The sequence below is a fragment of the Galendromus occidentalis genome, unplaced genomic scaffold (assembly GCF_000255335.2).
Source record: "Galendromus occidentalis unplaced genomic scaffold, Mocc_1.1 scf7180000077471, whole genome shotgun sequence".
Classification (NCBI taxonomy): domain Eukaryota; kingdom Metazoa; phylum Arthropoda; class Arachnida; order Mesostigmata; family Phytoseiidae; genus Galendromus; species Galendromus occidentalis.
The window spans coordinates 681,053-692,735 of record NW_003805459.1 but is presented as its reverse complement, the minus strand read 5'-3'; the positions used below and the strand labels follow the sequence as shown (position 1 = coordinate 692,735).

The window sequence follows — 11,683 nt, the reverse complement described above, 5'->3', positions numbered from 1 at the left end:
CCTGCCCTGATTCGTTGCTGCCTGCACTCCTTCGCCTTAGGTCGGAGATAGATCCGAGCCAAGAGAGAGGCTGCAATCACCGCTCTTTCCATCATCGAATCGGAGGCCAAGGTACCTAGATCACCACTCACGAGATGTGATAAGGTTCCCGCGGGTATCTGGAGGATTCCGCAATCCATCTTTTCTCCCGAGGCTCAAGTCGAACATAATTTTTCTGGGTTATCGTATCGATTCGACCACCCACTCGCTCGAAACAATAAAATCAAGATCCGTGATGGTCCACAGATTGTCAAGGCTGCCGAAAGTCTACAACGGGCTATGCGTTTCTCATGAGTGGAGGATGTATCTCTTGGGCAAAGTTCCAAAGGCGCTCCCTCCGACAGGTGGCGGCTCGCTCTTCTGTCCTCCGGGAAACCCTCTCCCTGCCCGACCAAGCCTCGGCTTTTTTTTTCATCTGGGAAAACCGAACCGCCTTCCTTCTGAGGAGCACTGTTACTATAGAAGCAAGGTTATCGGAACCCAAATTAACAGGATGGGGAGGCGATGCCCCTGAATAACATGGCAGATCACCTGTCCACCGAAGATCTCAGAGCGGCGGCCGGAAGTCAGAATATCGTGGTAAGGAGCAACTCCTCGTACGTGGTCCTGACGGGCAACAGTCTCGATCGATACCTTGATCTGTCGAGGAATTGAACTCCACGACGATGAAATTAAAAAATCAAGTCTCCCGTTCTAGATCTATGGGAAACACGATGCTCTTCTGCATGGACCACACAAGAACACTGACTCGAAATTCCCCGGATTAGCCCCGGAAACGGAAGCGTGACTCAGATGATGGTGCCGCAAGTTCTGAAGAGGAGAGAGAGAAGGATTTCTTCGATTACCGCAAAGAGACTCCTGAAACCCCAGTGCTCAAGCCGAAAAAGAAAGCTCGAGAAGAGGTTCCCGAAGAAGAAGAAACTCCCCTGCCATCGACATCGTCACGAGCTGCATCGATCGGTGTGCTCGACAGACTGGACGAATTTCGATCTCTCCTCAAAAAAGCATTCAGGCGGACTGCTGGATCCCAGCAGATGACCGTTGATGAACTGATGAGTTATCTCGCAGGTAAGTCCCTCTCATACCTGACCCATCGGTTCGCTAGGGCAACATATCGGAGTGTGTCAGTATGTAAGGAGTCTGCTCGAGTCGTAACGGGGGGAGCCCGGGCGGATCCAGGAATGGAATTGTTCCGTGCCTTCCGGGCGATTCCAAACGAATGGTTGCTGTAAGCAGCACTGCGAAGGAGATAAAAATCGTTCTCAAGATGCGAATCTTCCAGGTTTGTCTCTCAAGAAGCCATTCACGAGAGATGAAGTCGATCTGGCGCTAGAGAAGATGTCAGACGCAAACCAGGTCATGGTATCGGATGATATCGTCTACCTCATCTAGGTGCTCCATTTCCTCATGTCTTCGAACATTGCAAATCACGTGCAAATGCAGAATGCTCTTGCTCCCGGCTCTGGAATTTCGTCCGACCCTATCTAGAGTCAGGAGCACCATTTTAGTCTTTCTAGCTCTTAAGCATACTTACATATATATATTACATCGGTGCAGTCTGCGCTCCATGAGGACAGGCAAATATAGGTTTGGTCATTTCTGAGCGACCCGAGAGAAATCACACGCACGATTATGAGCGCAGAGCTCTCTATATGAGTTTTTATTGGGTAATTGTTCGGTGGGAGTTCAGCACGAATATATTATTCTAATTTGAAGACTTGAAGCGACTCGTTTCTTAATGGGTGCGCCATTCCAATTCTCTTAGAGTGAAAGAAAGCTCCTAGAGAGGAATCCCTCATGTATTCTCTCGTCAAGCTGCCTTGGCCTTGACCACGCTGAGAAGACGCAGAGGGACACTCCGGAAGCATCAGTTTTTCCTTCAATTTCCGTTTCTCGTAGTCACAGTCACTATTTCGGAGCCGTTTTGGGGGAGAGGGTAGGTTTTTCAAGATCTCCCGGCTTAGCCTCTTCATTCCCGGGACCTCCCCGAAGGTCATTGGTGCTGATTGCTTGGAGAGCAAAAGATCTGGAGTATTTAGCGTCTCTTATGCAGGATACAGCGATCACGATCACTGTTGAGAGACCTCCGATCAGCACTGCGAGAGAGCATTCAACGGTATCTAAATTCCGCGGACGAACCAATTCCTTCTTGATTAAGCCCATGAATGAGACCGTCACCTCCATGCGCTGAAATAATTGACTTCCATGGAATTCCGCCCCGATTCCGTACGGTGTGAGCTATCAAGCTCCTTTTGTGTCTCAATATATAAAAGGAAACCTCGCACACCTCCTCGATCCACGCAACTGGAATTATGCTTGTGGTCACATTTTCCAAAGTCCTGAAACGAGGATAAAAATTCTGAGCGGATCCTTCAGGCGCGGAATGCTCTCGGGAATTCTTGCAGAGACTCTGAAGAAACTCACCGCTTGTAGAGACTAGGCTTGACTTCGATGTTGATTCGCAAACGCTCCGCAGCCCGCAACACGAGTCCGGTCATCTGCAACGTGAAGGCCCGATTTTGAGCATGACTAATGCACTAGTTCAACGAGTATGCCAAGTAAATCGCCATTATGAAAATTCTGCGTCAAAATCGCAAACCGACGTGATACCCAGGAAAGTCTCATGTTTCTCTTTCGAGGGTTTAAGGCCTATATTATCTTGGGATAATTTCGGTTCACCCATGTAGAAGGGGGCAGCCAACATCATTAGTGGGAGGCCCTTGTGGTATTCGCTGATATTCGTTGTCCCGCTTAGGTCGCATTTGTCCGGTGACTCGCAGTAGCAAGTGTTAGATTCCACCTCTTCAGCGTTCGAGATGCAGGGATGCCGGCACCGTGTACCTGCGGGAGAATAATAATCAATGCATGGGATGCGAATGGATTGGCGAAAGGAGAGTAGCCGTAGAATAGAGTTCCCTCCTCACCGTTGCGTTCCTATGCTTTTGACTTCTGAGTCGGATTCATGCTCCGAATGAATGGAGCGGCATCATCCAGCCGAGAAAATTCGCAGTCGGTCAGCAGCAAATTTGTCCTTGATCGGTGGAAACTGGGAGCCGTCGGTGCCATTGATCTGATTGCATTGCTCGCTCCCCCAGTAGGGCAGTTCTGTCTTGCCATTCCATTCGATCATTTTCGTGAAGGGCAGATCTCCGGCGCCCGTGCCTACAGTGAACTGGTCTGAGATCGATCTTTTCTTGTTGAGCAGGAGTCCGAAACGATCATGCGAGTCGGATTCTAGCAACGACAGGGCTTTCTTCGCGAGCCTCTCAGCTTCGACCACAAACGGAGTATCGTATCCGGCGAACAGCATCTCATCAACGACGTACGACTGCGGGGAAAGATCGTGTCGATAACGTTGACTCTTTTTCATAATATCTATTCTGCTCCGAAGGGGTGATAGTCCCGAGCGAGCGGATGGAACTCACCGATATCCTCGTCATGCTTGTAGGGGAGCGCATGGAGGACACTCTGGAAAACTGGCTCCAACCACGGAAAATTGTGGAAGGTTTTCTCGATGAAGTCAGCAACGGAAACCAGTGGAACATTGAGCGCGTGTACAATGTCTTCCTTCGGATCGCCAGACGAAAATTCTCGCAGGAATCGATAATAGTTGTACTCAGAGTAGGAAATCTGGAAAAGGCATGTCCTTTGAGCGCGCGAGTCGATTCGACGACTGATGAACTGATGAGGAGGTCGTTCAGCTCTGATGGGAGCTCCTATTCGGATATGCCGGAATCCAAATAAGTTTTCGTAGAGGATACTCACCACATTCTCATCCATGTAATCAACCCGTTTTGTTCTTTTCTCAAGGTAGACATAGGCTTCCTCAACTCTGGTAGGTCCTAAGCTCCTGAACTCATCGCTGTTCGTCATATTGAAGAGATGTATCGATAGATTTATGGGGTCAGAGTAGCTCGCCCATCTTTCGAGAGCCTCGTTCTCGCGGATTAGACGCATTTTCTGCGGAAGAGAATCTAGTTAGCTTCGGAACAGAACCGCAATCCCTAAATTATTATTATCATTATATTATATTTATTTATCATCGGAGTCTCAATCCCGACTCGAGACAGTCAGGAAAGAACGAGTCGTATTCGTTGCGTAGAAATCGCTATAGCCTTACTTGATTGACATTGTAGCCAACGAATCGGGGAATGAGCACTGTGTAGCCGAGGATCCCTACTGCGAAAACCGCTATCGATGCACTTGGCACAAATATGAGAAATGCATTACAGCGAGGCCTGGATAGCGTCATTGCGCAGCCAGGAGCATTCACGCTCGGCATTCGCCCTGGCACATCCGCATACAGTTCACGCAAATGGCCGTCTCCGGCCCCCGATCGACCCCTCTGCGCCCTGACTTCGAGCACGAGGCAGTAAGGCTGAGAGATGGTCCAAAAAGCCGAGAATGTCTTTCATTCGGCCCACGAAGTCCTCGGCCCGCAACCTCTTTTCTTTCGCTCGCATTCTAATTAGTAGGTTGTCGATTCGATCAACCTTTGTCATCGCAAGCTCGAGGCAGTGGGCGAGAGAGGTCTGCCTCTGCGCTTGATCAAGCCTCTCGAGACGGGATGCATCGGTGCGTAGCCGACGGGCTTGGTCGGCTGCTTCGAAGATCTCATTTCGGATGCGGAGCATCCCAGTGTGAAGCTCCGTGGCTTCACGGAGAAACGACCTCACTTCGGGTCCACTGTCGTCTGCGGCATCGCCCATGATTAGGGATGTAAATTTTTCGCGGAAAATTTCCGCCAAATTCGCGGCCTCCATTGAAACTCTATGGGGAGTAGCCGGAAATTTCCGCGAATAATATTCGCGGAAAAATGGTGGTCCGCGAAAAATTTACATCCCTACCCATGATGTCTTGGGCATGATGGCGGGTAATATCTAGCGCACACATCGAGGTGATGAGCCGCGTGGCCACGAGCTCGATAGCGGTAATCTCCGTCTTTGCAAACGCCAGGGTTCGAGATGCTGATTCGGTCATTTCGTTTTCGTATGCTAGACTGGCGCGTAGCGCCTCAGTCACATTGTCCGCCAGGTTAGTCAGCAAGCTTCGATGAACAGAAGAATGGCTTGCGATATTGATACACACGTCCTCCTGTGCGCCTTCCTTGAGCAGCTCGAGCTGATCGTGCATAGATCTTTGCCGGGCATCCATGCTGTGCGTTTTCTCTTCGGTTGCTTTGAGGAGGAGAATGAGGTCGTGGAGCTCGTCGCGATTTTGTTCTGTCTTTCGCTTTTTTCCTTCCCGGAAGGCTGCAAACAAGCAAAGCATGATTTAGCGTTCGATTTCCAAGATTTAAGATCAGGTCGGGAGGTTGGATGATATCAATCGAGAGTCTTTCAGCGTGAATCGGACCGAGAAATACTCTGTAGAATCCCAGAGTGATAGGTGAGAGATGAAAGGAAAAAAACGATGAAACCAACGGGGCATTTCGAATAAGGAACAGAAGATAGTCATTCTATTCCGAAATTATCACTTGACTCGAGGCAATTAGTTCCGGATACTCCATCCATATTCAATGACTGATTTTGTTGGTGAAGCCCACAGACGGAAATTTGAATGCGTATTTGTTTCGAGCGGAGATTCGAATATCTCGGACACCGACAACTCGACGCCGAGACAGCCCGAGGCTGAACAATTCGATGCCGAGACAACTCGAGGCCGGATGAATCTCCTCAGATTTCAGTTCGAGCCTCCGATCTGGTAATGACGTTCGAGAGACTCGTTCAGAAAATCGATAATCTGCCCACGCCCGCTTGATGAGCCATATCCAGCACACTTCGAGAGAAGAGCTGTTCAACAATGGAACATGCATGATCTCGCACTAATTAAAGATGTAGAACGATCATGACCTCTTATTTGGACCAATTCTGGCAGCGTTCGGAATGAGTCCGTTGGCTGGAGCATGACAGTGAGGCACGAGGAAGAGCAGGGAACCCCGAGTTCCAAACCCGTTTACAGCAGAAAGCATACTCTTCAGCTCGAGGGGAGACTCTTCTGAAGAAATTAACTCCAGGTTTTCTGAATTTTTAGTCGCCTGACGTTTTTCCTTTGCTATGGGGGTTGACTCGAGATCATCCCCATTGTCAGCGATAGGAGCGAGACCTTGGTCGCGGCATTCAGGATCGCGACAAGAGCCGTGATTTCGCCGCTCGAGAGCGTGAGGCCGTGAATTACGCCATTCGTCTCCCATAGGCTCCCAGAGAAAATGACGACCATCCTAGCAGTAGCTCATCTGTGTCCGCAAATATTCCTTAAGAAAGCCGTGACTCCGCCGTGGAACCGCTGACGTGCCGCGACCGAAGTCTAGCGATGAGCCGTGGCCTAAGGAACAAGTCCGTCATTTGCCCGAAAAGACTGGGGTTTCCGGAGAGAATATCACCTCTGAGGAAGCTTTTTCATGTTACTCACGTAGTTCTGATGAGTGATCCAGAACCATTAAAAGACTCGACCGCGCAGGGCCTTCACTCCAGGACAGCGGGAGTCGCTCTAAGACGTTCGCCTCCGGCGGCAAGTTGGACCCTGTGGCGAGCTGGAACCTGCGGCGAGTTGGGTCGCGGTCAGCTGGTCGCGGCGAGTTGGGATGCTCAAGAACGGGACCGATAGATTCCCGCGCGCTTCTCTCACACGCGGTGACGCTTTCCGCTGTGGAGTTGTCCGAAGGAAGCAGACGGTGGAGGGGAGGAATCCGCGCGCAGTTTGAAACGTCGACAGCACGAATCGGAAAAAGGGACTGGGCCCCATCGAATGAGTCGTGTACACTCGAGTATGATAGATGAAGGAAGCGGACTGTAGCTGGACATTCTTACCCCGCACGCATTGCGACAAAAACCGGTTCTCGGACCATGAGAAATCGTCGAAATTACATATGTCGGGTCAGTGGCGGATCCCCCCCAAGAATCTTCGGTCCCCATACAAAAGAATGGGTCGCGAGGTGGCGCGTCATTCTTTTCGGCTCTTTTCCCCCTGAAAATACACCGACGGATAGCCGAGTGGTCCAGCTGTCATCTGGATGGTGCAAGCCTCTGGTCGCCCGCATCAGCTGGTGAAAACTGCGTACCAACCTTCATCAGAGGCAGCGTCGGCCTCTACACTGCTCTGCCGCACGCTCCACAAAAGGTTTTCCCCGCTCTGGTTCACCAGCATTGCCGGGTCTTTGTCTGTCCCCTCGCGGGTGAGGTCTCAAGGCAAGCTTGCGGAGGCAGAGGGAACGTCAGGCCTCCTCGATACGCTCGCAAGCCGGGGAATATCTTCCCCGCTCATCGACCGTCCGTCACAAGACTTGTACGATGTCCGCCTTCTCTGGCTTGATCTTCTGACCGAGTATAAGTCTATGGCTTTCATTTCCCGAACGCGAGACCCAATCGGCGACATGTGGACCTCGAGCACGCCACTCTCGCGTGCGCGTCGACGGCTCCGGATCATTCCATACGGCAGCGAAAAAGCGGGAGCTTGCCCCTTCTCTCAAAACTGCAGCTGCAGTTTTTGCTTTCTCTCCGGGAGACTTTTACCTCTTGAAGCACAGCTGACTGGGATCTCTTGGACCACCGCATCTCTTATACGATGCCAGCTACGCCAAGAAAATCTGGTCTCCGGCGCGAGTGCGATACCAATATTAGAATTTTCGGAATCTTGCTGGATTTTCGTGATCGACATGCGTACCTCGCGACCGTATCACCTTCCGAGTGGGGTCAAGATCATACAAGCTCGACCGGGATCGGGTTGAGGAATATTCCCCGATGCGCGTACTAGATTCAATCATTTGCTCGTACGATCTACACGCGGGACCTGCCATTCGAACTCCTTCCTCGCGACGGTGCGGAAAACTCTCTGGCCTTGGAAACGCTGTGTGCTGAGTGAAGTTCTCCGCTATTTATCCGCGCGAATCATTTTCGATGAGCAACGCTTGGAGAATGAATAGCGCTGTTCGAGCATTTCATATGTCTACATGGCGATCAAACCGAGGCTTGCACAAAAAGGTTTCGGATGACAGTCATCCGATACATGGAGATCATTACCCGGCCGAATAATCTGTTTGGGCATAATCGCTGGTGGTGATCACGGTGCGAGACATTCATTATGTTCGAAGCAATCGCACTTTCTCAATCGATCCGTTCTCATGACGAATGCGAGGTGGAACGTTTCGCGTCGAGGATCAACTCTCCGCGTAAAGCTCCGGGAAGCTTTCATCAGTCCTTGTTGCTGAGCATTGACCGGTCGCGCTCTATCAGAGGCGAGCACGGAATGTGGAGACATCATCGTAACGTGAAACTTCCATTAGCCATCCACATAGAAGTCGACGCAGTCCACGCTACCATTGACGGGAGCAAGCCACTAGTCATGATATTCCAAGAATGAGTCCGATCGACGAGCTCATTCAAGTTCAGTACTGGGTCTAGGACCTTGGGTACGATCCCGAGGAGCGGCGATAGATTGAGAAATTTCAAGTCTCACCGGAGTCACGCTCTGTTCGGGACGGTAGCGTCCAGGAACGCTGACCCCATCATGAGCTTTCCCGAATCGGATGGCGCGACATTATTCGGGGAGAGATTGATTTTTCTTCAAGCTCCATGGGTTCACGAATACCGCCGTCGATTCGCCTCTCCAAAGTGAAAACCCGGGTGATCCCTGCTCAATAATGTTCATTCGGACCGACAGGGCAACCAATTACCCTTCCAGCAGATACCCTCGGGGAGGAAACCAGGCAAGATGATTTGCGACGGTGAGCCCGGGCTCTGAATTTGACCATTGAGCACACAAGCGTTTTCTGCTCTCTGAAGTCAATGAGGGTGCTCCAAGAGGCCCGCACTCCTTGTGGTTGTTCCTCGCCCACGAACCCGCGCGGACGCCCACGCCCCAACTGACGTCACCAAGAGCTGCCTGCGTATCCCAAGCACTCACTCAGACTGGACCCGAATTTCCTAGTGTTCAACGTAGGCCAGATGGCTATTGTCACAGTGAGAAATCCGTGACCTCCGTCAGAGAAGCTACGCGCGCGCCACGATCGAAAAGAGTAGGAGCATGCGATCATAGAATTGGAAGTTATTGAGCGACGCCGGGGATGATCATTCAAAGTCCGATCCGGGCTCGCACAAACCATGACAATCTTCCGACCGGCTCAACATATAGTCACGAGTCACAACCTTCGCGCGATCGTATGGAGAAGCTTCGCAGCATTCGGAGGGCTTCCGGAGCAATGAGCGAAACTCATATCTCGAGTCGATCAAGGGGGGGGAAATAGCTACCTGCTCACATCGGATACTGTTTCAATCCTAATCGACATCCTCGCCCTGCTTTCGTTCGATCAACCGGTCGGAAGTCGGGCGGCCGGAAAGCGAAGATATTCTTTAAGTCCATGCAAACAAGAACATGTTCCGAGACGATTGAGGACAGAGTCATGGAGTGAACGAATGAGAATACCCTTTTCTCCCTTAGAATTCGGAGCTTCTCCGTAGCCCGGAGATTTCCTTAAACTGGAGCATGCCTTCATCAATAAATTCAAGAACTATACGGGATGCTTCTTCTGAAGACGGCTGACTCCCATTATACCCGGAGTTCTTGAAGTTCATGAGCGTGAGCTAGGATTCTCTAGACCTCTAGAGACTCATGGGAACAGGAGAGCTCGGATGGTCTAGAGTCTGGAGCAGCGTTCCTCAAACCAGGAAGACGCGTCTCCCAGAGGAGACGCCGGAAGAATCTGAGGGTGACGCGGAGCATTCACATCGCGACCGCTCCGTGAGTTTTTTGTCATTTTAATCAAACGAGGAAGCCGTATTTCATGGCGAAAACGGCACTGCTCCAAGTTTTGGTCTAAACTCCAGGTTCTCAGATACTCGATGATATTCTGCGCAGACCCAAGCGCTCCCCATGAGGCCGGAGGGAGAGGTAGGAGGTAGAAATTTGAGGACCGCTGGTCTAGAGAGCCTGAGAGTGGATCTATCAGGACGAGAGGTTTGAACATACCTTCCAGGAGAGCGATAGATCCTGGAATCGCCGCGGGTCACGGTCGATACCGATTCCGGCAGCGAACAACTCTTAGGAATCGGCATCATTCACCACTTCGAGTCTCCTGGTGCCAAATCTTCCCAATGAGGATCCTCTTGGCGCTCCCAACATATGCGAGTCATTCTTCCCCCTGTCTTCTGGAGCTAAGGGCCATCGCACCGAGAACGGAGGGATGAGACAAGACACAAGCCTCTGCGCGTATGTCGAAAGATCTCAGCGATGCAATTCTGCCTGCTCTGAAGCACCCCAATCTGGACGGTGCTTCTTGAGGGGAGCTTCTTCCGTTTGCTTCTCCCAATCAAGCATCATGAAAGCACCCGTGAGCCTCATCGTTCGATCGATTGAGCGCTCCTTCTTGATTACCGGGGAGCCGTTGCATCGAGTGCAATCCCGTCACCCCACCTCGGCGACCGGCTGATCTAGAGTAATTGACTAAAGTGCTTCGAGAGCCCATTAGACTCGCTCCGGGTGAGAATTCGTCCGCCGGGTCGGACCGTCGAATGCTCCCGGTGAAGCCGTTGCATCAGTATCCGAGACTTTTGGTCGGAACTTTTGAGGAAGTTGCACACGAGAAGGCTTTCCTCATACGAGGAGCGAAAAGATTAAGGTAGAGTAGCCGCCTGACGACACGAGTTTTCCAGGCATCCAGGATCGTTACAAGATGAAAAGTCCATTCCCCGAACTCGCCTACGTTCTCGTGCGCTACCCTTATCGCTGTAAGGCAATGCTATGCAACGGAGTTCAAGCATCGCGAGCCTCATCACGATGCGTGCCTGCTGGGCACTTCGGATACTTTTTCTGAGCACTGACTTTTCCCTAATATTACTACTTGGCGTTGTCCGTTGGAGAGCCTCAAGAGACTGCTCCCCATGTCGATTTCACGAAGGTGGAGCGGAAAATATATGACCGTAGCGACCTTCTTCATCTCAATTCAGAATTCTCCCCGGAGCAAGCAGTGGCGTCCACAGGATTCTTCTTGGGGGGGGCTAGATCGGGTCCTCGCATGGGGCTGATTTCCAACATGGCGACCCGCTCCTATATCTTAGCATTACGAACTCTCAATCTGGGAGGGGGCTATAGCCCCCTAGCCCCCCCTCTGCGGACGCGCCTGGGAGCAAGGATACTTCTGAAACGAGCGAATTTCATCCTGAATGGCTCTGGGACCGACCGCGCTCGTCTCCAAGCCTCCCGAAGAGGAAGCCATCGCGGAAGTGCATCGAAATCAAGAAACCGTGGGCGGCATGTTGAGTCCGAAATCCTGAATGAAACACCCGATCGTTCCATTACAGGCGGAGCACTTCGGAACAGCTCTCTGTGGTTTGAGAGCAGACCCCAATCGAACGATTGCAGTGTTCTTTGATCCTTATCATAGTTCACGATGCTACTCGATCGTTGACATCACGGCCCTCCTCCATCTCACAGAAATCGGCTGTGAATATGAGCCGGTAAAAGGGTTTCGCCCGCCCGCCTTCTCCATAGAGAAGTCTCCAAGTCACGGCTACGAGAACTAGGTGACACTCTCCTTCACGCTCGCGGTGGCGCCGGGGCAAGGATGCTTCAGTCGCCTCGTTCGGCGCACTCTTGAGAATCCCGATTCTCCGGTTTCCTCAAGTGAGCCGCTTCAAGCTCCTGGCTTTTT

At 51.5% G+C, this 11,683-nt stretch overlaps 4 protein-coding genes across 4 annotated transcripts; 1 reads left to right on the top strand and 3 right to left on the bottom strand.

Moving 5' to 3' along the window:
• The first annotated feature begins 558 nt into the window (after positions 1–558).
• On the top strand, positions 559–1,431 carry LOC100907463 (zygotic DNA replication licensing factor mcm3). The gene is made up of 3 exons (XM_003744657.1): positions 559–618; positions 807–1,107; positions 1,322–1,431. Exons 1-3 carry the CDS (start codon positions 559–561, stop codon positions 1,429–1,431), a joined length of 471 nt encoding a protein of 156 aa, XP_003744705.1.
• Positions 1,432–1,947: 516 nt separating this feature from the next.
• LOC114827981 (sensory neuron membrane protein 1) lies at positions 1,948–2,743 on the bottom strand. Its single transcript, XM_029111827.1, has 4 exons — positions 2,639–2,743; positions 2,464–2,537; positions 2,327–2,378; positions 1,948–2,226 (listed from the first exon to the last, which is right to left on the bottom strand). The coding sequence occupies exons 1-4, from the start codon at positions 2,741–2,743 to the stop codon at positions 1,948–1,950; spliced, it is 510 nt and encodes a 169-aa protein (XP_028967660.1).
• Positions 2,744–2,843: 100 nt separating this feature from the next.
• Positions 2,844–4,291, bottom strand: LOC100907178 (lysosome membrane protein 2). Its single transcript, XM_029111826.1, is given in 5 exon segments — positions 2,844–2,880; positions 2,964–3,309; positions 3,465–3,669; positions 3,805–3,999; positions 4,160–4,291. Coding segments are annotated over 5 exon segments (915 nt in total).
• A 373-nt stretch (positions 4,292–4,664) lies between these two features.
• LOC108864434 (uncharacterized) lies at positions 4,665–6,682 on the bottom strand. Its single transcript, XM_018640063.1, has 2 exons — positions 6,451–6,682; positions 4,665–5,291 (listed from the first exon to the last, which is right to left on the bottom strand). The coding sequence occupies exons 1-2, from the start codon at positions 6,476–6,478 to the stop codon at positions 4,810–4,812; spliced, it is 510 nt and encodes a 169-aa protein (XP_018495579.1). The 5' UTR covers positions 6,479–6,682; the 3' UTR covers positions 4,665–4,809.
• Positions 6,683–11,683: the final 5,001 nt, after the last annotated feature.